Here is a 26,177-nt window from a genome sequence, read left to right as displayed (position 1 = left end):
GAGGGAAGAAGTTCGGGAGAGCAAAACCTCTACCGACTCAACCTTAAAAGAGCTGATAAATGAACTAAAAGAGATCCGGAAGAGCCAGACATTTTTACAGGAACAATATGAGGAGGTAAAATCCAAGGTAGCAAACAATGAGATTGAATTAAAAACTTTAAGAACAGAAAATAGGGAACTAAAGAAGGCTGTGAAGGAGTTACAAGCAGTGACCATCTCCACTTCTGAGGACTTAAATGACCTCGAGCAGTATGGTCGCAGACCCTGCTTGGAATTCAAGGGCCTTCCCTATTCTGAAAATGAGTGCACAGACACTCTGGTGATCTCGGCTGTGAAAAAGTTGGGGATCACTATTAGTAAACCTGACATCAGCATCTCGCACCGACTTCGGAGACCATCAAAAGACCACCCACGCTCGGCAATTATTGCAAAATTTATGAGCCGTAAAGTGAGAGATGCAATATATTCAAACCGGTATAAACTTAAACAATCTAACAGAGGTGTATCCCCGGTCAATCAAATTTTTATTAATGAGAGCCTGACCAAGAAGAACCGTGAGAGATTTAATAGCTGTCTCCGGTTCAAGAAGGAGCATCAGTACCATCATATCTGGACCAGAAATGGAGCAACATTTCTAAAAAAGGATGACAACAGTAACATCATTGCCATCCGGAGCGACAAAGATTTAGTAAGGCATAAGATTAATACCTAAACCCAAATAAAGTTAAACACCCTTCTTCCACATGAAATGTAACAAATGTAGTGTCAACAAAAACACCCCATACTTTTGTACCAGATGCATATTGACCATGTTACCCTTTTGCAATATCAGCAACTTAGAGCTAAGAAATGCCATTGTACCCATAGAAACACCTGGTAAACCCTGTTTACTAGCAAACAGTGATCATACCCATTCCGATTACTATGACAGTGCATCCTTAAACTATGCCCTAAAAAAACTGTGTAACAAAGATATTTATATAATGCACATTAACATTCGAAGTCTAAGGAAAAACAAACTGGCTTTAGAACAATGGCTATCTGATATGTTTAGATCCCCTGACATTATTATGGTAACTGAGACTAGAATAACTCTCAAGGGCATAACCACTGCTACTGATATAATGGGATATAACTTCTATCATGTTGATACTCCCCATAGTGCTGGAGGAGTTGGAGTATATATAAAATCACACTTTGCATATAGCATAAGATCTGATATTACACTTACTGCCCCAGATACTGAAAGTCTTTGGTTACAACTTAAATTGAAACAAAAAAATGTAATATTGGGAGTAATATACAGGCATCCTAAACACTCATTTGAAAAGTTTCAGGATGCACTATCATCAGTATTGCATAAACTGAGTGATACCAACCAGACTGTTTATATATGTGGTGATTTCAACATAGATCTCATGCAACACAAGGAAATTAAAAGTATTCAAAACTTTTTAGATTCTATTCAAATTTATGGTCTATCACCCTTAATATGTCAACCAACTCGTTTAACTAACCACAGCCAAACTCTTATTGACCATTTTTACACAAACAATGTAAATATTTCCTGCAAATCAGGAATACTATCTGCAGACATTTCTGACCATCTGCCAACTTTTGTGTTATTGCATTCAACTTGCTATGATAAAACAGAAAAAATGCTAAGTAGAAATGAGACCATGTTTCATCGCGAAAAATTTATTTCTGACATAAAAGGTGCTGTTAGCAACATACCTCTATCTACTGAATCTATATTGCACAAATTCACTTTACTCAACCATTATTTTCACAAGATACTCCAGCAACATGCACCACTTACCACAATGACTAGAAGAAGAAGGAAATTGGCCAAAAAACCTTGGATAAGCAAGGGTATTTATAAGTCAATCAAAACGAAAAACAAAATGTATCATGCTTTATGTAGGTCGGGGTTTGCAAGTACAAGTAAACATAACCAATATAAACAGTATCGGAACAAGCTAAACCACATTCTGAGAGAAGCTAAACATAAATACATTGAAAAGCAATTAACCGATCATAGAAATGATATAGGGGGAATGTGGAAAATAGTCAATAGATTGTTGTCACGAAAACAAACTCCACACAATGCCCCAGCAGAACTTAAACTAGATGGTGTAGCACATTGCACCACAGACCCAGTTACAATTGCCAGCAACTTTAATCAGTTCTTTGCTAACATCGGAGCAAATATGGCTTCGTCTATTCCACAACCAGTAATGCCACCACCGACCAGTGCCTACACCGCACAGCCATCATCCTTCTTCTTCTTTGACACTACCCCAGATGAGGTGGAAATGTATATATCCACACTTGACAGTCAAAAATCTGTGCCAAGTTATGAAATTCCTATTAAATACATTAAAATGGTTAAAAGCATTATTTCACCTATGCTCTCAGAGATTTTTAACTGGTGTATACAAAATGGGGAATACCCCGATGAACTTAAAGTTGCGGAAGTGATACCAATTTATAAATCAGGTTCACAAGTTGAATGCACTAACTACAGGCCAGTTTCACTGCTATCCCCATTTGCTAAGATATTTGAAAAAATTATGTATCAACGTTTGTATGACTACGTTGAAAAAAATGGAATGTTTACAACTCACCAGTATGGTTTTCGATGCAATCGGTCCACCTCCCTGGCAATTTACGACATCCACGAAAGAGTGTTAGCCGCCCTTGACCAGAAGAAATATACATGCGCTATTTTCCTGGACTTATCAAAAGCGTTTGACACCGTCGATCACAAGGTTTTGTTGTGGAAGTTGGAGCACCTGTATGGAATACGGGGAGGCCCCTTACAATTACTATGTAGCTACTTACGTAACCGCAGGCAATGCACACGCATATCACATGTAACATCACAATTTCAATACGTTACGTGCGGTTGTCCTCAAGGTTCCTCCTTGGCTCCTCTTCTGTTTTCCCTTTATATTAATGACCTCCCCACTGCATCCCAATTCACAACCAAATTATTTGCGGATGACACGTGCCTTTGCATGTCATCAGAGTCTTTAACTGATCTGCAGGAAAACGTAAACAAGGAACTCACACACGTGGACAATTGGATGCGACACAACAAATTATCACTAAACACCAGTAAAACAACGTACCTACTGTTTCGTCCTAGCAAGCGTTCTTTTTCCGACAAGTTTTCCATATTCATGGGATCGCAACAAGTACAGCGATCGACGAAAACAAAATACCTGGGAGTATACATCGACGATCAGTTAAATTGGAAACACCATATAACGTATGTCGAAAGAAAATTGGCTCAAGCTTGCGGTATAGTGTATAAGCTTCGCGATTACCTTGGAGAAAAGTTTCTCCGAATTATTTATTACTCATTTGCATACTCCCATCTGCAATATGCCGTCGCCGCTTGGGGCAGTGGCTGCACCGCATCACTGCATAACCTCAACATTAAACACAATAAAATCTTGCGAGCTATTACTCGGAGTACCTACCGATGTCGCGCCACCCCCATATACTACCATATGCGCCTTCTGAAAATTAGAGACATCTATAAACTAGAATTAGCCAAACTGGTTCACGCGTTTCATTCTGGTGCACTACCTTCCACATACAACACCCTGTTTACACCTATTTCGTCAGTCCATGCTCACAACACCAGAAGGGCCGACAGTCAGAATTATTTTTATCCCCGCGCAAACACCGCCGTTGGCTCAAGGTCAATTTGCTATCGAGGTCCAAAAGTATGGGAAGAAATACCACACGTCACAAAGTCGCTCACACGCTCCTCCTTTAGGAAAAAATACCGTTCGCATCTACTGATGCAATACCATCAATCTCGAACTAATACATCTCGAAGTCCAGGCCCCCAGCCCCCCCTAAACAATTAATTTATAGCCTTGTTTCCTTTTCCTTCTCCACATACTCTGATTTTTTGTTTTTATTTCCTTTCCCACAGTTTTATTCCAGTGTTATTTTTTTGTTATCGCTTTTTAATATTTGTTTATTTTGTGCATAAACAACATTACGTAGTCACACATAAAAGGGCAAAGTACTGCCGTAGGATTTGACTTTTTCAGATCTGCCACCTGGGACGAGAACAGTCATCACCTTCTACTTCCACACCGTTCAACATCGGAGATCCCCGCCATCGATCCTACGAAACCTAGGAAGCAGAGGAGATAAGCGACGGACACTTCAGAACCAACTTCCATCGCAACGAACTGTCTTTGGGACACCCGGGTCTGCCTACGGGATCTCAGGAAACGTTCCGAGGAACCGAGCTGGTGTTTCCGTTTAGGCGGGTTTCATTTGGCCAGCAGAACCCGCGGGTTCAACCACCGTCTTATGCAACCGGACGTACCCCGCCAGGTTCGTGCGGTCGGTTGCGATCCTACGGCAGAACAAAACCCACAATACTTCAAGCATCATTCAAATAACGGGACACTTGACTCGATAACCAACGGTTTTTTTCGGTGTCCTTGCTGTTTTTACTAAAATGTTCATCAATGACAATTGATTTAGTGACAATGCAAATAAAATTTTGACTTGACTTGATACGGAATTTTGTATTTGATATTGTGAAGCGGTTTTAGTGTGCTTAATACACAAGGGGATTTCCATGAGGGACATTCCAACACAAGTTTGTAAATCCATCCATTCACAAAAGAGAGTAAAAATAGTTTCACATTAAGCCCAAACACAACTACACAGGTCCCGCAGAGATAATAAATACCTTGATTTTCCGCATTGTATCAAGTTCGTGCACAGAAACCCTTAGTCATCGGTTAATCTCCAACACAGTGCGTATGTATTCGAGTGCTTTACACGTGGCTTGGGTCTCTTATCCTGCCGTAGTTGTTGTCGTGGAGATCAGCATCAAGATAATATAAGTTATACTTTCTTATCTGCAAAATTTATGATGTCAGTAATTCTGTTACTAATCAAATTCCGTTACCACCATGAAAGTTTTAAAACAGTAGTAACGAAGCCAAAACAACCAAGGTGATCAAAAATGTCAAGGTTTTTACTGTCGAGAGCCGCAAAACTAAGTACAAAGAGAAACGCTGTTTTAACCATTACCATATTTTCGTGTACTAGTGTGTGTTGCGAGGCGATTTGTGTGAGTTGGTTTTATAAAAAAAATATTTACTAACTCAAACACATACATTACCATATTTTTATTTCAGTGATTGTCAACATAGGTTTTTTGAACTCTTAGTGTGTCAAAGTAGTGGGGCAATGTGGAATTCAGGCTGCAGGGAGTTTTGGATTTTTGTTAAAATTGGGAATCAACAAGTTAGATCGTAATTTTTGAAACCTAGATGAAAACAAGTTTTTCCAGTGTGGTAAACAAAGTATGAGTTCAAAGCTGCATTCGAAAAGCAGAAACTTTTAACTTTACGCACAAAAAAGCGTTAAAGCGATCTACCATACCTTTTTTATTTATTCGTCTCATGTTACCTGTCGCAGTTTTGTGCTTATGGACGCGGAAAAACACAAACACACCGACCTGACGAGAGGTTTTATAAACCTGCCCGACTTTACAAAGCTGATGGTAAATGTTTTTTACTGGCTTTTCAAACGTACATAGACGTTTTGGAAACATTGATCTGTGTTTGAGTGTAAATAATCACTTGCATGTACAACCGAGATTATTAGTTTGCATAAAATTAAATTGACTGTGAAACCTGGATAAGGTCTTGTTAGTTGCAATTAATATTTCGCGAACGAATCAGGGCAAGTCATCTTAATCCACCGTTTAAATAAACGCAATTGTTACGACATTACGAACAGCATTCTTTATAACTTGTAGACAAATGCGGGAAAGTTTTTTTTCCGTAGATAAGCTTGGTAATAATTTTGGCGTGATCTTGCCTTGATTCGGGTAAAATTAAATGCCAATAAGCAGAAAATATTCAACACAGCCCTAAACAAGCATGATTCAACATAAAAAACGTCATAAGCAAAGTTTAAAACATCGCTTTGAATTACTTAACTAAACAAATAACAAGCATTAGTTTTGTTCTCATAACGAAATGTCGAGAAAAGGTATTAACCCAAAACTAAAACCACTTTTTTTCCTAACAATTTTGCGTTTTGTGCGTTATGGTCAATGTTGCGAAATTTAGGTAACCGCGCTCTTGTCAATGTCATAAGGTTTAAACAAATACCAAGTGTATTTTTTTTATAAACCAACCCTAACGGTCCGATTTAATAACACAAACATTGACACGGAATTTTATGCAACTCGTTTATGCTGTCATTAAGCGAAAATGTGCAACTAATGATCTTTTGGTGATCCATGCAGCAATGAAAGAACAACAATAATTACAGTAACAACTAAATCACACATGCCGCAAACTAAGTTGATTTTCGGCCTCGCCGCAAACTAAGTTGATTTTCGGCCTTCGATGCTAACAATTTGTTAACTTGCCCCCAGCACATATACGTACAAAAAAAAACACTTACTTCGTATCTTGTCTTCATCACGATTTCTTTACTCGACTACTTGTTCGTGCATCTTCAATTGACATCAAGCACTTGCAGCCAAATTTGTAGCAAACTACAAACCGCCATTTTGTTTCTCGCGCCACGGCTGGTTGCTAAACAACGCCTTTTTCTTTAACTCGATGGAGTTCTGTAAACACTTTTGCTCCAACTCAACTATGGTAACTGCGACCTCGTCTGATGTACTCTGTAGCGCCACCGCTTGTCTGTTGCAATTTATTAGTACATCAGTTTTGAAACATTTTTAGGACCTACGTTCATTGGTATGGATGAGAGCAACACGAGTTTCAGAGTGTGTTTGTAAAGTAACAAAACCACTTGCGGTCTCTGGTAGTTATTTGATCAGATAGATCACTTTCTGCTAATATTTTTACAGGCAGCTCCACTCCACTGTTACACATCGTAACAAGGCATTCATGTCGAAATGGCAATTGAATGACGTCATAACATTAAGGTTAAAATTGAGTCACTTAAGTCCTTAAAATCGGAATGTTTTAAGCCATGAGTTGGGTCAAGTTGGCCTTACAGCGCTTTTATTCAAACATTTATTTTGAAGGCAAAACTGCTTCTCTCGCGATTCGTAATGGAAAATTTTAAGCACCGTCCCGGCGATGGACACAACCATATTAGGTGTTTGTGCAGGGCTTTAACGCTTCGCTGCATACATGAACTGGGCGGTGGCTCTTTGTTTCTGCAACTATTCCAGTTTCTTTAGGTCGCTCGTATCTTCCTAAAATCTTAGAATCTGTTTTACATTAATAGTACAACTAAATGCTGTATGTCATTAAGATGTGTGTTCTATACTATTTGCGTTCTATTTTGCAGGGTTTCTTTCAGTTGTTTTTACTTTAAACTAAATATTCTCACTAAAACGTATTCCTGTTTCAAAACTTTAGTTTCCGATTTTGGCGCTTTGCAAGCATACAGTTGTATTTTTCACGTTTTCTGTAATACCCTTACAAAAATAAATTGGTAATGTAGTCAACGCTTTTGAAATCACAGTTTTAATACTTTTACGCCGATTTTATTACCTTTTGTGGAAAATATTATTAACCTTCGCTTTATTTACAACTGTAGTTGTATAACACCCTCAACTTAACTTCGACAAACCGCTTGTAAAATATGAAACCTGTGTGTTATAAACAATAAAGAATCGTCGCAACAAATCAAAAAAATATATAAAAAAGGTGTGTGGGTGTGCGTGGGTGTGTGTGCGTGGGTGGGTGTGGGTGTGTGTGCGTGGGTGGGTGTGGGTGTGTGGGTGTGTGTGGGTGTGGGTGGGTGTGTGTGGGTGTGTGTGGGTGGGTGGGTGTGGGTGTGTGTAAGTGTGTGGGTGTGTAAGTGTGTAAGTTGTTTTCTTTCGGTGGCAAATAGGGCAACAAACTTATCTAATTTAGACAAATTAGTATAATGTTACTGATTTCCCTTGTTTTGCCACTGGTTGCAGGGAAAGAGAAATGGGAGAAATGGAAATCGGGTGGAAGTTAGTTTGCATTTTAGTAACTTTTCAACAAATTCACAGATGCAATGGCTTAAAGCGAAATATATTTTCTTGTTTTGTTTTCTGTGAGACATAATTCATGATATCAGAGTTTCTTGACATAACATATGCTATCATTTGTCGTATTTGTAGCTACATTGTACAAGGAAATAAATCTCTTTACCGAACAAATGCTTTAACGCTTCGCTGCACAGATAACAAAACTGTCGACAGGTTCGAAACAAATCAGTTGTTTTGTTGTATTTGATCACTACTGCTTTCTCTCGACTGACTTGACCCAATTTTTCTTTAACATTGACGTTTTTATTTGATTTGACTAAACACAAAACTACACTGAGATTTGAACCAATAACTTTCAGATTTGTAGTTGGTTGTTTCGTAAGAATGTTAAACTGTGCAACACAAGGTAACAGTTAAAGTCAAAACAGGGGCTTTGTTTTTTTATAGCTTTGTTGTTTTTTTATAACCCTTTTTATAACATATAACCCTAACACTTCATTCGATACGTTGCTATATATTTCCAATGCAGAAACGTAGCTTTAGACACACCAAGAAGTTCTGACGAAACTGTGAGGGAGGGAAGCAGAAGGTAATAAGATGTAATGCATTGGTGTCGTGAATCTCTCGTCAATATTGTTGTTGTTTTAGATAATTCAAGAAAGAATATCAACAAGACTCGGAATGTTTAGTTTTGAAAATCTTATTTTTGGTTTATCAAAATCACAGCACAGTGCATATAATGCAAAATATAACAAAACTGTGTGAATTAAGCTTGTTGCTACATTTTCTTGTAAACCAAAAATTATGATCAAGTCGCAAGTGAAGCTTTAACCATTTGTAACAATATTATGAAATCAGTAACATCTACGATTTGTTGCAAAACTTGCAGTAAAATACAGCGGAAACAAAATGTTTAAAACTAACTGATTGTCGAACCCTATCTCAGCGCCGGAAAAACTGTTGGCAAATAATACAGCAATAAAATAACTGTCAGTTTTTTTTCTTAGTTTTATTTGTGTTATGGCCAGCTGTTGATAAATGTATTTCATTGCATACTGACAATAAATTGCCCAGACAAAGAAACTTGATTTACAGGCTGATTAATTGCATGGTGATAGTTTCCTAATTCACAAAGTTGCAAATGCTTATTGCTATACAGAATGACATTTGCTCAAGTTGTATAGGAAAGTTGCCTTTTGCAAGTTTCACATGAATTTAATTTGAACAATTTGATTGGTCACATTTTATTTACAGCTTCATGGGTCGATTTCTGGATTGACAAACCGTACACGACCGACAAAAGGCGACTACTGCATCATTAAGCCCCGACCAATAATATCCTTGTCTAATTCGATTTTTTTATTAAGTATTATTTTTTTGTGATTTTCGGATAACAAATGAAAATATAGCTTAATTTAAACACAAAACCGACGTTTTGTAATGATAAATACCCAAAACAACCCAGAATTCAACTTAATCCTTCCTTAAACCTGGGGTAGGGCAGGATTAAAATTTTGCTTACTTAATCCCAGATTAATCTATGTTGGTAAATACCACTTTCAGGGATTATCCCATAATTAATCTAGGTTTAATCCAACTTGCTGAATTCCACCCTAAAACATTTCATTCTAGGTATCTCAAACAAAATTCATATTTTTGTGGTTAGCCTACATGGATTTTATTGTCTTGTATTTGTGATTACAATGCACCTACAAAAGAAGCACGTGACCGCTACAAGAGTCAAAATGATTTCTAAAAGATTATCAGATACATATGAACAAATTAACTGATTAGATAATCTTGTAATTATTATTACAATATATCTACAAACAAAGATATGAGTTAACAATGAATTCTACGAGATTATCCAACACATAAGCAGGAATTATAAATTATAACCAAAATATACAGTTATTTCAATAAAATCCTTAAAACTAATATTTTGAACAAATGTGTTACTTCAATTTGACAAAATTTAGCGATAAAATATCATAATTGTTGAATCCAAATCTCTCTGAGAATGAGCATAATCAACTGGAGTTGTTTCGTGCAACAAGGTTTTCGACAATCCGTCCCAGTCTGTTTAATACAAAAATGTTTTACAAACTAGTACGTAAATATGTCCAAAAAAAATAACTTGTATAATTACTTGTAAAATCACTGCAGTCATCATAATATCGAAAGTCTGGGTTTTTCATTCCTCCAATACACACGTATTCGCTTCGCCAATGGTTTACCCTACGAAAACAATAAACAATAGCTGTTACAAAGACATTACAGAGCGAACAAGGTTTTCTGTACTCCTGCTCTATCTTAGTACAAATCATTATATATACACCAGTCTTACTTACTTAATGGCAGGACACATTGCGTAGACGCTCCCAGTTCTTCCATAAGCACGAAACTGAACAAAACCGGTCGGTAAAGGTTTTACACTTGGTGGCAGCATCGAGTTAACCACTGAATTGTTTCCTATGGAAAATTGAACTGGTACTGAAAGTACGTCATCATCATAAGTGCAGTCCGGATCTGAAACAACAACCGATTAAAGTTTGAAAGAACTGCATGTACCAAGAGTAATAACCGATTAACGTACACAAATTGTCAAACTCTGAAATGATTTCCAGCATTTTGTTGGTGACTGCGTTTATCTCTGTTTGGTTAATTAAACTTCCATTTTTCCTAATGAAACAATTTTGTTGACACAACTTCATTGCTTTTATTTTGCCTTATTCACACAAATATCAATTCACCTTGAAACCATTGTGTAACCAAACAGTGTGTTCGATACTGGTTGTATAATTTTCCAACCAAAAGTATAGGTTTTACTGGATGAAGAATTTGTAAACTTAACATTAAGAGAGTCTGATGATTTCCAATCCTACAAAACAAAAATTAAAATTTAGGTAAATTAAAAACAAGCCAAACTAAAAATATATTTTGCAACAAACGCAATGGACCTTTTTATTGATGACATAAAACCAAACATCACACAAGCTGGCATAAGGCAAACCATATCTGCAACCCGCTTCATAATATAAAGAGAAATTGTTGTGACGTTGGTCTCCGGTATATTTAACTGTTTTATCGGTGTCTGGTCGTCGACCGTACAGCTGTAGTAGTAAATGATAAAGTTTGATTTTTATTTTTGAAACTTTTTACCGTAACATTTTCGTACTTTAAAAAGGAAATCGTCCAAACAGTTTTCCGTGTTTGACACAGCAAACAAAACAATGAAGGGATGAATCTTTCTGCTTGATTGCATCAGGTTCCCATTTCCGCATCTTTAGTTTTAAAGTAAAAAGTAAAACTAAAGTGTAAACGATAACTGATGTAGGTTTGACCTACCCATCATACAACCCATACTCAACATAGTCATTTGGACAGTTGTCTATATTGCATCTTTGACCGGCGCTGGATAAAATCTACACAAACACCTTTTATCACAAGAATAAGAAAACGATTCTGACCTACCCTCATTCCGTGTTCGGTTCCAAACAGTCCTTCATCATGGAGCAAATATGAGCTAGGACCATATTCGTAAAAATAGAAATCAGAAATTAAGTCTGTAATTTCTTTGGATTTTGCAGCAAGTCGATCCAACATTGAACCTACATCAGGATACAAAACTTTAAGCACAAAAAAGATTAATCATTGGTATGCTTATGAAAAATCAAATCAAAAAGTTAGGTTTGAAACTTGCTGGGTTTGTTAAGCTTATGTCCTGCGTACAAATTTCACTTAAAGCTTCGACATACTTGATGATGCAACAGATATTCATACGGTATTGATCTGCCGAATTTTTAAACCATAACTTTTTGATCTTACCATTAGCTTGTTTCAATGGGTAATGAAAGTTGAAAATTCTATGCAAGTTTCCTCCATAGTATCCCATAAAACTGTTTTCAGTTTGATATTGCAGAAAACTTTGCTCTCTACTGGCCTCAACTGGTGTTTGATTTGGGACATGACGTAACATAATGTCTTTCCCCTAAAAAATACCCCGGTGTAAAATAAACTTAAGATCCTAATTAAATACATAGTTTGCCTGATATTCAAAATAAGCTTGATTTTTGAAATCTGATCTTGTGCAATTTTCATATGTTATTTGTGTTCATCCAGTTTTGGTGATCTGCAATTGAACAACATGTAGGCTAACAATCAAATAGTCAAGATGTAGACAAATTAAACTTTTGACCAAAGTTGTTCTGGTGATTATCATTCGTCGTAAGAAACCATGATTGATCATCAGATTCAGGCATAATGTTGTTGACAGTGGCCGCGAGAATCCATCCACCACCAGCAGCTATCATGTCGCAGTAAACCTGGAAAAAAGAAAAGAACGGTTATTGTCTTTCTAAAAATTTGCAAATATTGCTTAGACATAAACTTGTTTTGCTAACTGTATTTTACAAAAAATAAGTTTCTTCAAAAATAAGTTTCTCCAAATTTCGTTTTAAAACCTCAAACGATTTGAGTGACGGTTGTAGGACATAGATTCCATCTTTGAAGCCAGCATCTCTTAGTTCAACACATGAACGGGAAGGATTGGGGAAAGTACCAAGTGGTGGTTTTGTTGCAACAGAATCAGTTGCGTTAAAAAAAGTTTCACCAATTGTATGTATTGCTATGGAGTAAAAGATATTAATAATATTCATAATTAGGACTTTCATAATGTTGCTGTGCTTTCAGGAGTTGTCAAACGAACTTTATTTAATAGACAGTAATTGTATATTTGCGAGTCGTTTGTTCATGCACCTGTTTCTTTGCCAAATTAAAATATTTAACTAAAGATTAAACATAATCAGTGAGTTTTACAAAGTTTCAACCAGAATTTACTTCTAAGGTAACATGCAAAACAGCAAATCAAAATTCTTTTTTTGAAATTTTTTGGTCTTGGGCTTACTTGGATAGATTTCTTCATTTTGATTCTAAAACAAAAGAATTAACACAAGATTTGGTAATTTTGAGTATATTTTTTAGCAAATATCACTCACCTGTGTGTCTAAGAAATTGAGGACTCCAAAACATAGTCCCAAAGCAGCCAGAATACCCACTGCGGAAATTAAAACCACAGTCAAAGTTGACGTTTCTTGTTTCTTAGATGAATTTTTACTCTTCTCTCCCGGAAGCCCTTTGTCAGGTTCTATAAAACACACAACTTTGGACCATTAATGCAGGATATAACAGTTGAAATCATAAAAATCAAATTAATTCTCACACACCTACACACCCGTAAAAACATGCACATGCAAACACGCACATATCAGACTAATATACACTACATGACATTTGGATGTACAACTTACCGACACCTTGCTCAGTTCATTTTCTCCATTCCCTTACTACAAACGAGTTTATTGACATGTGTCAGCCTAAACTGAAAGTGCTGTACATCAAGTGAGCTATATATAGACGCGTTTAATCATGATTCGCCAATTGTCCCGTTCATCTCTTCTGGTAATTTTCTGTCAATAAAACAGGTGAAGCCAAGGTACATCAATGACATCTAACATTCCTTTCTACACTTTATACTATGTGCATTTGTTGTAATTTTGGGACAGTTTCGTTTTCCAGTTCAGCCAACATAACAGATCCGTTAATTTCCTTTCTCCCTTAATTACATTGTGTATTATATGGTAAACCAATAAAACGAATGTATTGCCAGATGGCAGCCTAAACAGAAAGTGTTTTACATGCTCTTTTATGTAAGTAAATATGGCGAGATTTAAAGCCCTGTTATCACCAACGATAAATATTGATAACAACCTCGTTGTTTTATTAATGTGCATTTCTAAATAATAAATTAATGAGTGACGTGATCCCAAATGCATTATTACCAACATAGTTTTAGTAAAAGATATTGCACGATTTCCAGACGAAAAATGAGGCATTCGGCACTGACTATGGGCTGGTGTTATTACAATTGTATCACTCAAAAGTGCATTAGATTTGTTTCTAAATTAGTAATATTTTACCACTCGGTATACTTAGAAAGTAATCAAGTTGGAAATTAGGACTTACTAAGTAGCAGACTAAGTAGCAATAACGGACTGGATGTTTAGCTCTCAGTATTCTTACAAGTTGATCAAATTGTAAATTTCAACTTGTCCAAGTAACAATAACGGAAACCGAAATTAGTTAGTTGATGTTGAATTAGGTCTGTGATTTTTGGAAAAGGCGACGTCGTTAACTGTTACTAAATAATATACGTATACCTATCCAAGATTATAGCAGGATCACCGCCCCTAACTTGGTAATTACCAAGATTCCCTGCTCTAAAGGCTTGCGAATGTGCGGCTTCCAAGGACTCCACTAAAATACGCAATCTACGGTTAGGGCTTTTAGGGTCTGGGTAAGAGTTTATAACAACAATAACACTATAATTTAATTTTAGACACCCATTTTTGGCCTAGTGTTCTTTGTGTTGAGGGTGGCACTAAACACCTTATGGTACTGCGTGTTTACACTTGTAAGAAATGTAGGTGCAAAAGAGTATCTGAGATTGAATTATAAAGTTATTTGCATTACGTGGCCTGACCCTAATAGCTTAACCGTCAACATGTTCACTAGATTTAGAAGCAGATTGCGCATTTTAGAGCAGCCCTGCTTCCGGTACGAAACAACGGGACACACCGCCACGTTTGTCAACTACACTCCAAACACCACGAGATCCAAGCGAGAACTGCCTCTTGTCTCACATGGGAGCAGCGTCTTACATGATCTCACAATTGTCCACGCTCGACACGTCGACGTCCAAATCATTAGTGCGAGACAGTAATTAAACAAGCAGACACATCTAGCGGTACGTTAGAACGTATCGTCAAAAAATAAGGCGAAACGCAAATGCAAACATATATTAAGTTAAATACAGACGAAGTGTGCATTTTAAAAAATTTTTTGAAGTAAAAACAATGTTAAATATAAACGTATGGAAAGTCAATAAAAATACAAAGTGAAAATCAACTTAAAACATTAAGAGGAGAAATCAGATGGTAATTTCTGTTTGGTTACATAATTAATACACTATTTGCGAAATGCAATCGAGTAGATTTTGGATGTTTTTTTGATACTTGCATGGTATGCCGCATGAACCAAAAAATCAACCCACGAGCAGAAAATTTCAGAATAGATTGAAATTTACAAACGACAGTTTCGCATGAGAAAGTGTGATTCGGTAATTTACTGGCAAAGCATGTCTTGTCAGAGGGAGCAGTTCTCGGCACATTGCGCGTTGGCAATATCATAAGACAAATTGAAATCATACGCCACTAAAATTTCTATATAAGTGTACCGTGATCGCTGGTCAGCATATTGATCTATGTCTTAACTGATACTGGTCGATCTGGCGATCCCCTACTACAAAGCTGACATGCGGGCAACGGTGCTGGTGATTCAACTTTCGGCGGATTTCCCCACTGAGCCTGTGTAGCTCAGTTGGTAGAGCGCCTGTTCCGCAAAGACTCGTGGGTTCGAATCCCAACGAAGGCTAGATTTTTCTAACCTACACCTTGCCACATGGTGGTGAATGCTTGTTGACCGGCTAATTTGGTGTAACGCCTTCAATAGGCTTGGCGCACCATGATTGCCAACCATACTAAGTTACACGTTAACGTTCGTAAAAGCTTTCGCGGATATTGGCATACCTTGCTTAACATGGATGTAACACCTGTGAACGTCACGTCACAAACAGTCTATCTAGTTGTGGAGTTATGATGTCACAATACTTTTGTGATGCAATCGCTGCAGCGTACACTGGTTAGTGACAGAAAAAAGTGTATCTCGTGCTTGGTAGTGTTGTTTATCCGTAAGATGTAGCATAATTCTAATGGTAACATAACGAACAAAACGCAAGCGAGGCTTGTGAGTGTAATTAATTTTTTTCAGATACTAACATATCATTTTTTTCGAATAAATTGGAGCTAATATGCATAAGCTTTCAAACGCACCCCAGTTGTAAAATATATCCGCACTAATACGATTTTTATTGCTGTTTAGAACCAGGCAGTTAAAGGGTTAAACAAATTTAATGTGTTTAATTTTGCAAAAGTATTGAAACGGCATTGCAGTTTGGAAACGAAATTTGCGCACATGGGAGGCCGCTACAGTTATGTATAATTTAGGGCTACATTTCCTGCGCATGGTAATAACCATATACCCCAACTGCCAATTAACGTCCTGACTACATAAGAAACGTGGACGACAAATCGCCTAAACGTGTAGCGGGGGTTTAATGGAGAGGAACGCCATCCCTGCCTCAAGGTTATGCTAATATAATACTAATCAATTTGCTGCTGACGAAAATTAATTTCTTAAAATACTTATTATACTATTTCTAGACACAGACAGCAGTGTTATAATAAAACAAGATTATAACTTATAATAAAACAACACTAACTTATATGGGTAAATCAGAAAATGTCGTGGATTGGCAATATCTGAACCTCCAACAGCCGCCATGCATACCGACGATAACTGTGCAAATTGTTAAAAGACTCGAAATTTGAGAGGAGTGTCTCAATTGCCAACAGAATCAGTCAGAAGATAGCTAGAAGATAATATGTCGCAACAAATACAAACAAACTCAAATATTGGAGCGAAGTAATATTTACCACAGAACAGAAGATAATATTCAGTTGACAAAATTAGTTAAAATGCGTTCAAAAAGGTTAGCATACTCATATACAATCACATACGTTCAAGAAAACGGAAAGTAATTTATATTACTCGAAATGCTGATATTTTGAGTAACATTTTCGGACCGATTTTATCAATAAATTAGCAATTATCCAATAATATTTCACGCAATGTGACAAATCAATACCGAAAGTCAGTATCAGTAAGGGAATGCGAGTTAAAATGTATTAATTCTGAGATTATAAAACAGTAATACTTGAAATGAATTAGGCGATAAAAAATTTTTTCAGCTTGTCAGATTATCATATTTATCGATAAAATATCATAATTGTAGAATCCAAATCTCTCTGAGAATGAGTATAATCGACTGGTGTTGTTTTGTTTAACGTAGTTTCTAGAAATCCGTCCCAATCTATTGTTATTTACAATTTTATTTCAAAAAATAGCTAGCAAATATTTATTCTCAAAAAAGGGATAAAATAAAAAAAAATTACTTGTAAAATCGTTGCAGTCATCAAAGCGGGGTGAGTCTGGATTGTTTATTCCTCCGATACAAACATATTCACTTCGCCAATCGTTTACTCTAAACAGATCAAAGGTATTTAAATAAGTATGTTTGAAACAACTTTACAGAAGTTTAGCCATTTCTTACTTGACAGCAGGACACATTGCGTAGACGCTCCCTGTTCTTCCATAAGCACGAAACTGAACAAAACCGGTCGGTAGAGGTTTTACACTTGGTGGCAGCATGGAGTTAACCACTGAGTCGTTTCCGATGGAAAATTGAACTGGTACTGAAAGTACGTCATCACTATAATAACAATCCGGACCTGAAATAATAAAATTAAAAACTGAAAGAATAGTTTTTGAACATTCAATCAAGGCAGGAATTGTGTTGTTTCGTCTTAAAATTGGTGTCTACGAAAAACTTCGATGTTCACAGAAACTGAAGTATTTTACTTACATAAAATGTCAGTTTCTGAAACAATTTCCAAAACTTTGTACATAAGAGCGCTGATCTCTGTGTTAGGTATCAAAACACCCTTTCTTCTGCAAAGTAAAAGTGGTTTCGGAACATCAAATATTCTGATGTTTCTGAGTAATGTTACAATACTTGCAGTTTACGTCAGTTTACCTTGAAACCATCGTGTAACCGAAAAGTATGTTAGATGCAGCTTCATCAATTTGCCATCCAAAAAAATAGTATAATGTGGATGTAGAGTTGTATGATTGTTTTGCTGGTATTTCGGATGATTTCCATTTCTATGCGGTAAACAGCAAAGTGTAGTCAAGTTAATATTTTTTCAGCTTTTATAGCAGTACTTGTGTCTGACGCACTAATTGTTGAAACAAAGAAATAACGCAGTTTCGAAGGTAGGTTTCAGATTTCAATTCGACTTAATTCATTAACCCTAAAAGTGCCACAAAAATTCTGCGCTAAATAACCCAACGTACCTCCGCATTATTGACATAAAACCAAACATCACACAAGCTGGCATACGATGACCCATATCTACATTGTGCTTCATAATGTAAGAAGAAATTGTTGAGAGTGTGATTTCTTTTGTATGAAACTGTTAAGTCTGTATTTGGTCGATACGATCTTACCTTAAAACAACAAATATGAATAAAATACAATACCGTCGACAATGTACTAATTCAATATTTGTTTACTCGACAGAAGAAATGGTCAACGCATTGATCGAAGTTTCCCACCGCAAACAAAGCAAAGAATGGATGCATTTTCCGACTTGATCGCATCATGTTGCCTAGGTCGCATCTTTACAGGTGAATATAAACTTAACACTTAAGAACAGGAGAAAAATAAAATTCTCTGGTTTACCCGAAATCCAAACCATAATCCACATAATCACTTGGACAATTTGCTTCATATTCGTATGGATAACAATTTTGATCTGGGTTAAAGTAAATCTACAATAAAACACTTTGTTGATTATTCAAAAAAAAACATAAAAGTTTATTAAACTTACCTGCATTCCGTAATCGTTTCCAAACAAATTATTATCCTCCAGTGTGGAAGGTTGAGTGCCATAAACGTAAGGATAGAAATCAGTGACTAAATTTGTGATTTCAGTAGATTTTGCCTCAAGTCGATCCAACATCGACTTCACATCGGGATAAAAAACTGAAAAAACGGTGGTTTAATGCCAAATACCTTTACATGGAACTACGTTAAAAAGATTAAAACGATCGCAGATAACAAACATTCCATTGGCAGTTAAATTTGCAATACCAGTAAAAAAACAGAGAAAGTATTCAGTAATTGATTGGATTAAATTATTTGCAAAAACAATATATCAAGTGTCTTACCATTTTCTGGTTTTAGTTGATATCGAGAGTTAAACATTTGATGTAAATTTCCTCCATATGTTTTCATAAATTGGTTTACAGTTTGATATTGCAAAATACTCTGCTCTCTGGTGGCCTCCAGTGGTGTTTGGTTTAATACGTGACGTAACATAATGTCTTTTCCCTAAAAACTACCATTTATATACATATATATATATATATAAAGCATTATACAGCAAAATATTTGCCTGGTATTCATAATAAGCTTGGCTTTTAAAATCCGATCTTGTGCAAGTATCAAATGTTCCGAACGAATGTGTGTTCATCCAACTTTGGTAGTCTAGAATTAAAAATGCATTCAAAAATAATTTTCTGAAACAGTAGAACAACCTAGTACCAAAAACATCATCCTGATTGCTTGACGACGTAAGAAACCACGATCCACCATGAGCTTCTGTCATGTTGAAATTGTTGTCATTGATAGTTGCCGCGAGAATCCATCCACCACCAGCAGCTATCATGTCACAATAAACCTAAGTAAAAAAGTGGGTTAGCTGGTAAAACTTGGTAATATTAATACAGGTAATACAAAACAAATAGTTTAAAGTGTTTATTTATTGTTTTTGTACTTAACCCATGGATTAATTAGAAATATATGTACGAAATTAGCCAATTTTTAAGTTTTTAAATTTGCATGCGCCTTGAATCAAACGAAGAGAAGTCGTATAAGGAAGTTAATAAACGTAACTAAAAATAAAACAAACTCTTATGAAATCGCAAAATATTCCTAAACACCAAACATTTGTCCCAAATGCCGAACACGTTTAGACAACTGTAGTACAACATGCACCCAGCCCAATAAATAAATGTTTTTTATCAATCAAAGAAACTTCTGAAAGCAGACAGGGCACACTGTTTCGACCTATAAAGCCTCACCTATTTTGGTCCATGCCAGAGCTGGGCATTGTCCACAGAGTGAACTGTAACTCCCAACAAACTGGCTGACTTTAGTAGCCAATGCGACCTATCTGTCGTCACCAGCTGCACCTACAAGACCTAGTAGGTCGAAACAGTGTGTACTGCCCGCAGCTTGTCATTAATTTGCTGGATGCTTTAAATTGATACTGTGACCCTTGTTCACTTAAGGTCGAGTTTACTTAGGTTCCCAACAAGTTGCTTGGCCGTTGTGAGTCAGTTCACTCTGTGGTCTATGCCTAAAGTTGTGGCAGTAAACAGAATAGGTTAGACGTGGCTTTTTTGCATGTTACTGCTAACAAACTGGAATGCCGTTGGATGGCTACTCTTGCGAATATGACCTATCTCACGTCACCATCTGCACTGATGTGTAAAACATTTTAAAAAACGTTTAAATTGCCGACAGCTAAATTTTTAGAACAGATTATAAATTACAAATTCTAACGAGTGTTTAAAAACATGTTGAAATAAAACATAAAAATCGAGAGAAAAAACATTTTTAGCCAAACTGTTTAACCCGCAGAAATCTCACAACCCAATCAATTGTAAAAGTTGTCATAACATCGCATATTTTCAATGAAATAATAAAGAAATTAATTTATAATACCTCAAACGGTTTGAGTGACGGTTGTATGACGTAAATTCCATCTTTAAACCCAGCATCTCTCAGTTCAACACATGAACGGGCAGGATTGGGGAAAGTACCAAGCGGTGGTTTTGCTAAAAACAAGGCTTATTTTTTCATGTTGCTGTTGTTGTTACTTCAAGTGGGTTCCAAGCAAACTGCTTTTAACAAAGTGTAGTTGCATTTTTGGAGATTGTTTCATCACACATATACTACAGTACTGTGCATGCATTAAAATGTTGCAGTGCACGTGACTGCAAAGAGCATGGATATTACTTTTAGTTATTTAAACTTTTGCAATTGGGTTTTTAAAACGTCAAACAGCGGATTTGATAGCACAAGACTTACTTTGATAGCTTTCTTCTTTTCCGTTCTGAAACAACATAACATGCAAATATACAAACAACTGAAAATGCGTATGCCACACAAATTTATCACGAACCTGATTTTCTCTGAAATTGAGTATTCCAAAAACTAGCCCCAAAGCAGCCAGAATACCAACTGCGAAAACCAAAACTACAAGCAAAATTGATGTGTGTTGTTTGTTTGAAGCAATATTGCGACGTTTGTCAGCCGATTTTTTAGTTTCTGTGCAAATAGAGAATGTTGTACGATTATCGCTATCCTGAAAAGGAAATAAAACGTTTCTTGGGCAAAAGACAGAATAACAGCAAGATTTGAAATAAATGAAATCGAAACAATCAAATCGGCCGTAAGAATGGGTAACAATTTACCATCCAAGTTAATATATATTTGGTAGACAGAAAAAAATGCCATTGTTAGTTTAGTCCCCAGTCATTCGTGATTAAATACAAGAAGACACAAATGTGTTGTGAGACCCGTCCAATGAACAACTCACCACAACTTCTTACTGTTTCGATAGATTCATCATATGCGTCAGTTGGCGATCCTGCATACACAATGGAGAGGATCTCCTGATTTTGAATTCCTTACAGACAAAAACATTGATTTTAATCACTATTCTTCAAGGTTAACAAAGCATTCTAACAGACAATTTCTACCTTGTTTACAGTTTGTCCTTTTTTAAACTCGATGGTTTCGTAAGCATCGGGGTCTTTATTGACATAAATATGATTCATGTTTAATTTCTATAAAATCTGCAAAACGTAGAAACCTTACACATGATTGACGTTTTAGATGATCATTTTCAACTTGTTCATTAGAAAACTAATGCAGTTGCACCAACTGGTTGAACGCATACAACAACGTATTTGATTTTGTTTCTTGCATTATAAGTACTCTGCTCAGCCTGAACAGAAAGTGATACACATCATATGCTTATCGTTGAACGGTCGTAAAGTTGGTGACATTTAATACCTCGTTAACACCAACAATACACTATGATTTTAACCCACGTTTTGAAACGCTAGATTTGTAGGTGACACCTATCATGTTGCAATATGGGCAATACATTGCGTGGATAACCGGAACAAATAAATCTCTCAACAAAGCAATAGCGTTGACATGTATCAGCCAAAACTGAAAGTGTTATACACCATGTGCTCATTGTTTGAATGGTCGTAAACATGGCGACATTTGAAGCCTCGTTAACACCAATGATCAACATTAGTTTCAACCCACGCTGTTATGCGTTACTGAAACGCTAGATTTAAATGACAACTATCATGTTGTAATACGAGCAAAACATTGCTAGGTAACCGCAATAAAAATGTCCTATTGTGCACTGACGAGACTCTTGTGTACAATCGTATCACGACAAGAAAATTTTGTTTTGCGTATTCATCTAAATTTTCATCACTGTGCCTCAATTTATTTTAGACTTACCTAAATCGGGCGATGACCAGACCAAAAATGTCCTTATAACGTTTGTGCAAAGTTAGTCACATAAACGTTCCGTTCGCCTATATATTTTTGGATACAGTATTGTCATAGAGAGCTTTGGTCGTTCTTGAACTTTTGATTCGGTTGATGTTCCACCGCTCAATACACTTATAATTTGATCAAAAAAAATATTAACAGGTAATTGATTAAAGACGTACCCACGAAACCACAAAAACACCTGTTTCTAGTGTTACAATTTTTTGCATCTTAACAACTTTCACAATGTCACAGATATATAACTTACAAAAATTGTGGTTTGCCCATCTTTACCAAATTTTCTTGAAATTGTTATCTTGCAAGTAAAATCGGATACCAAACCAGACGAATACTTTGCCAGACTGCTGACAATCCGTCTTCGAGCCACCAACCTTGCCAAATTCAAACTGGAAGTAATTTATATTTAACGCCTATTTTCTGATCGGTCGTAAACTGGTGGATTTTATAACCTCGTTAACCATGGTTGTTGCAACACACATTAATAACGATGTGATGTTTTCTAAATCGCTTCGAGTGCAAAATGTATGAGATGATATAACATTTTTCGAACACATTAAGATGAAATTGCTTTTAATTTGAAAGCTTTCACAAAAATAATAATAGGGTAACACATGTTATGACACAGAAATGAGAAATGCACAAAAAGACACAGAAATGTCACATATGCATAAATTATTTTTAGCAATAATCGATGATTGGAGCATTTGTGTTTTAAGGCATCATGGTTAAATGCGGTACAACTAAGTAAGTGGTCTTCATGAAGTTGTTTTTAATACGAACCTATAAGGAAGTGATTGGGGCAATAAATGTTTACGTAAATACAAAGATTCCAGACATACGTTCCTGCAGAAATCGTCATGTGGGACAAATACTAATATTTAATTGTCACTCATTGTTCGTTTTACTGCCCCTAAAGACACAATCCAGCAATATCGATAAATTGACCTAACACTTAGGGAAACATTGTAAGAAGTGTGATGGTCTGTTGCACAAACCTAGCTGCAAATCAGTCCTAACATGCATCTGATTCAAATCGATTAAAAACACGTTTTCTTCTAACTGTGACAAATTCTAACTGGCGTTTGAATAGATTTGCGTTAGATTGGACTTGCTTAGATTCTGGCTGTGCTGTCAAAAACATTTGATTTAAAATTAAATTATCTTCGACTTGCCTGCGCATCAATACCAGACTAAACGCCACCTTCTGAATTGTTTGTGGGTATTGTCCCCAAGTAATTGTGTTCAAATGCAGATGTTTGTATCTTAACAACTTCCTTTCAAGGATTCATCCAACATCTTAAAAGGCAATTGGATATGAAACCGGACAAATACTTTGACTAACTGCTTACATTTCATCCACTGTACCAGCTAAAACGCACAAACTCAAACAGAAAGTGAGTTATATCATACTCCTTTTGTTTGAACATTCGTAAATTTGGGAATTTTATCAACTCGCAAACCACCACGGTGTAAATAAATAACGATCGTATGTTTGCTAAAAGTTTCGTAGTGTGACAGATTATATGATTTTAAACACATTAAATCCTTTTGATCTGAAACCCAGTAGTCCAAATAATGATATGGCAGCATATATATATGAAGACCAGACATGGGGTCGAATACACGCGTCCTGTATTCGAACACTTTCGAATACCTGCATGATTGTATTCGAATTCATGAATACTTTGGTAATTTTTGAATGACAGCAATTCGAATAACACAAGTCAAGTATATGTATTCGTGAATAGTTGACCAAAATACAATGACATCTAATTCGAATACTATTCGAATAAACCAAAGCATGTTTTCGTATTCACGAGTACTTACGCACTGTGTAAAGTCCAGCAATTCGAATTGTATTCGAATAATGCGAGTCAAATATTCGTATTCACGAATTGTTTCATAATGTTAAGTGACATAAATTCGAATTATATTCGAATGAAACGTGTGAAGTATTTGTATTCATGAATAGTTGACAAAAAACAACAACGTGCAATTCGAATACTATTCGAATAAACCCAAGCATGTATTCATATTCAGGAATACTTAAGAGTATTCGAACAAAAAGTAACGTTTGGGTTTATGAATTGCAAATTAATTGGTAAAAATGTAAACCAACAAGCTTTGTTTTGACACAATAGCTTGACTGATTTAAATCTCCGTTATATAAATTTATCCAAATTTACATGAGATGCTTCCCAAACATGCTTCACCTGTCATGTGCTGAGAACAACATAGTGTTGCAAGTTTTATAACACAATTGCATTTATGTAACGTCACAATCAAAGTTGTATGTGCCATTGTTTTGTAACATCAAACACTTGTCGAGTCAGGTCACACTCACTGCCAAATCGAATTGTATTCGAATCTATTTGGCAAAACTATGTGGCAACATATTCTAGGCTTCTCCTAGTCTGGAGGAAAACGACAATTCGAATTGTATTCGTAAAAATGTAGTCATGCATTCGATTTCACGAATTGTTACGTTGCCCAAGGCTGGCAACAATTCGAATTGTATTCGTAAAATATTATCGTGTATTCGAATTTGCAAATTCTTAGGTTGGCGGGGACCTACAACAATTCGAATGCATTCGAATACGAATTGCCCCCTGTCTGATTAACACACGTTGTTGATCATTCCACCATATAATAACACTAAGTTTTATTATACTTACCTCGATTCGGTAATCGTTTCCAAACAAATTATTATCCTGCAGCTTGAAAGGGTGAGTACCATAGTCGTAGGGATAGAAATCCGTGACTAAATTTGTGATTTCTGTTGATTTTGCATAACGTCGATCCAACATCGATTTCACGTCGGGATAAAAAACTAAAAATATGGTGTTTTAATTCTAAATAACTTTACATGTTGCTACATTGAAAAGGTTCAACCGGTCACTTTTCACAAACATTCCATTTGGTAGTTAAGTTTGCATTACTAGTAATAAACCAGAGAAACTATTCAATCATTCATTGGATAAAATTATTTGCAAAAACACTTTGTCAAGTGTTTGTCTTACCAATTTCCTCAATATATTTGCATAAATCCATTCTCTGCTTAATATTGCAAATTACTCTGCTCTCTGCTGGCCTCCAGTGGTGGTTAGTTTGAGCATGACATAACATAATGTTTTTTTTCTCCAAAAACTAGCCGTTGATTAAAAAATTCAATGCACTATACAACAAAATATTTGCCTGATATTCATAATATGTTTGACTTTTGAAATCTGATCTTGTGCAAGTATCGAATATTCCGAATGTATTCATTTTCATCCATTTTTGATCATCTGGAATTGAGAAAACACGTAAGAACAATTTTCTAGTGGAGAAAATAATCTTTTCACCCATAACATTTTCGTTGTTGTTTGACGACGTAACAAATCGTTGAATGCGGCCGCGAGAATACATCCACCACCAGCAGCTATCATGTCACAGTAAACCTAAATAGAATAAAAACGTGATTTAGGGAAATGAGTTTTGAGTGGTTTTTGAAGGCCATTTCTGAAACATACCCTTAAAAAGAGGAGAAATCTTAGAAACAAGGACGGTGTTGCAACCCTGTCTTGAGACCATTGTGTTATTTATATTTTCTGCAAAGTAAGAAAGTCAACTTTCGCACGCTTGTTTGTAGGTAATTGTTTTCAACTATTTGTATCTCAACAAATTTTTTTTAAGATTCATTCAACAAAAACTTTTGCAACTGTTAGCTTACAATGCAATTGGATACGAAACCTGGCTAGTACTTTGACTGACTTCTGAATTTTC

The 26,177-nt window shown here is 36.0% G+C and overlaps 3 protein-coding genes and 1 pseudogene across 3 annotated transcripts in view; 1 reads left to right on the top strand and 3 right to left on the bottom strand.

Annotated features, from left to right (window-relative positions):
• The window catches only part of LOC145219389 (uncharacterized), a 6,455-nt gene extending 1,904 nt beyond the window's left edge, over window positions 1–4,551 (top strand). The window contains exons 2-3 of the mRNA XM_080086761.1: window positions 4–688; window positions 1,794–4,551. Of these exons, the coding sequence (XP_079942887.1) occupies window positions 4–688; window positions 1,794–3,884 (2,776 nt within the window). The 3' untranslated portion in view covers window positions 3,885–4,551. The remainder of the gene's footprint in view (window positions 1–3; window positions 689–1,793) is intronic.
• Window positions 4,552–9,908: 5,357 nt separating this feature from the next.
• Window positions 9,909–11,175, bottom strand: LOC145219388 (uncharacterized). Its single transcript, XM_080086759.1, has 7 exons — window positions 11,168–11,175; window positions 11,019–11,118; window positions 10,759–10,886; window positions 10,602–10,687; window positions 10,357–10,534; window positions 10,155–10,243; window positions 9,909–10,084 (listed from the first exon to the last, which is right to left on the bottom strand). Exons 1-7 carry the CDS (start codon window positions 11,173–11,175, stop codon window positions 9,981–9,983), a joined length of 693 nt encoding a protein of 230 aa, XP_079942885.1. The 3' UTR covers window positions 9,909–9,980.
• A 221-nt stretch (window positions 11,176–11,396) lies between these two features.
• Window positions 11,397–17,287, bottom strand: LOC145219387 (intelectin-1-like; annotated as a pseudogene).
• Window positions 17,288–17,290: 3 nt separating this feature from the next.
• On the bottom strand, window positions 17,291–25,463 carry LOC145219386 (uncharacterized). Its single transcript, XM_080086758.1, has 17 exons — window positions 25,433–25,463; window positions 25,088–25,242; window positions 24,626–24,635; window positions 21,412–21,501; window positions 20,995–21,140; window positions 20,901–20,925; window positions 20,535–20,647; window positions 19,350–19,485; window positions 19,201–19,292; window positions 18,974–19,136; window positions 18,634–18,788; window positions 18,486–18,574; window positions 18,317–18,422; window positions 18,098–18,250; window positions 17,778–17,905; window positions 17,607–17,692; window positions 17,291–17,472 (listed from the first exon to the last, which is right to left on the bottom strand). Exons 1-17 carry the CDS (start codon window positions 25,461–25,463, stop codon window positions 17,291–17,293), a joined length of 1,860 nt encoding a protein of 619 aa, XP_079942884.1.
• Window positions 25,464–26,177: the final 714 nt, after the last annotated feature.

The sequence above is a fragment of the Phallusia mammillata genome, chromosome 3 (genome assembly GCF_965637545.1).
Source record: "Phallusia mammillata chromosome 3, kaPhaMamm4.hap1.1, whole genome shotgun sequence".
Lineage (NCBI taxonomy): Eukaryota > Metazoa > Chordata > Ascidiacea > Phlebobranchia > Ascidiidae > Phallusia > Phallusia mammillata.
The sequence above is the reverse complement of the archived record's forward strand: the minus strand, read 5'-3'. Positions and strand labels throughout refer to the sequence as shown.

Excerpts from the sequence above, each read along its gene's own strand:
- LOC145219388 (XM_080086759.1), bottom strand. Across the intron at positions 10,887-11,018 it reads TGAAGCGGGTTGCAGATATG|GATTGGAAATCATCAGACTC; the intron begins GTTTGCCTTATG and ends TTTGTTTTGTAG. Across the intron at positions 10,688-10,758 it reads GGTTACACAATGGTTTCAAG|GAAAAATGGAAGTTTAATTA; the intron begins GTGAATTGATAT and ends TTGTTTCATTAG.
- LOC145219386 (XM_080086758.1), bottom strand. The coding sequence starts at position 25,463 with ATGGATTTATGCAAATATATTGAGGAAATTG. Across the intron at positions 19,137-19,200 it reads AAGCTTATTATGAATACCAG|GGAAAAGACATTATGTTACG; the intron begins GCAAATATTTTG and ends GGTAGTTTTTAG. Across the intron at positions 18,423-18,485 it reads GATTATGGTTTGGATTTCGG|ATGCGACCTAGGCAACATGA; the intron begins GTAAACCAGAGA and ends TCACCTGTAAAG.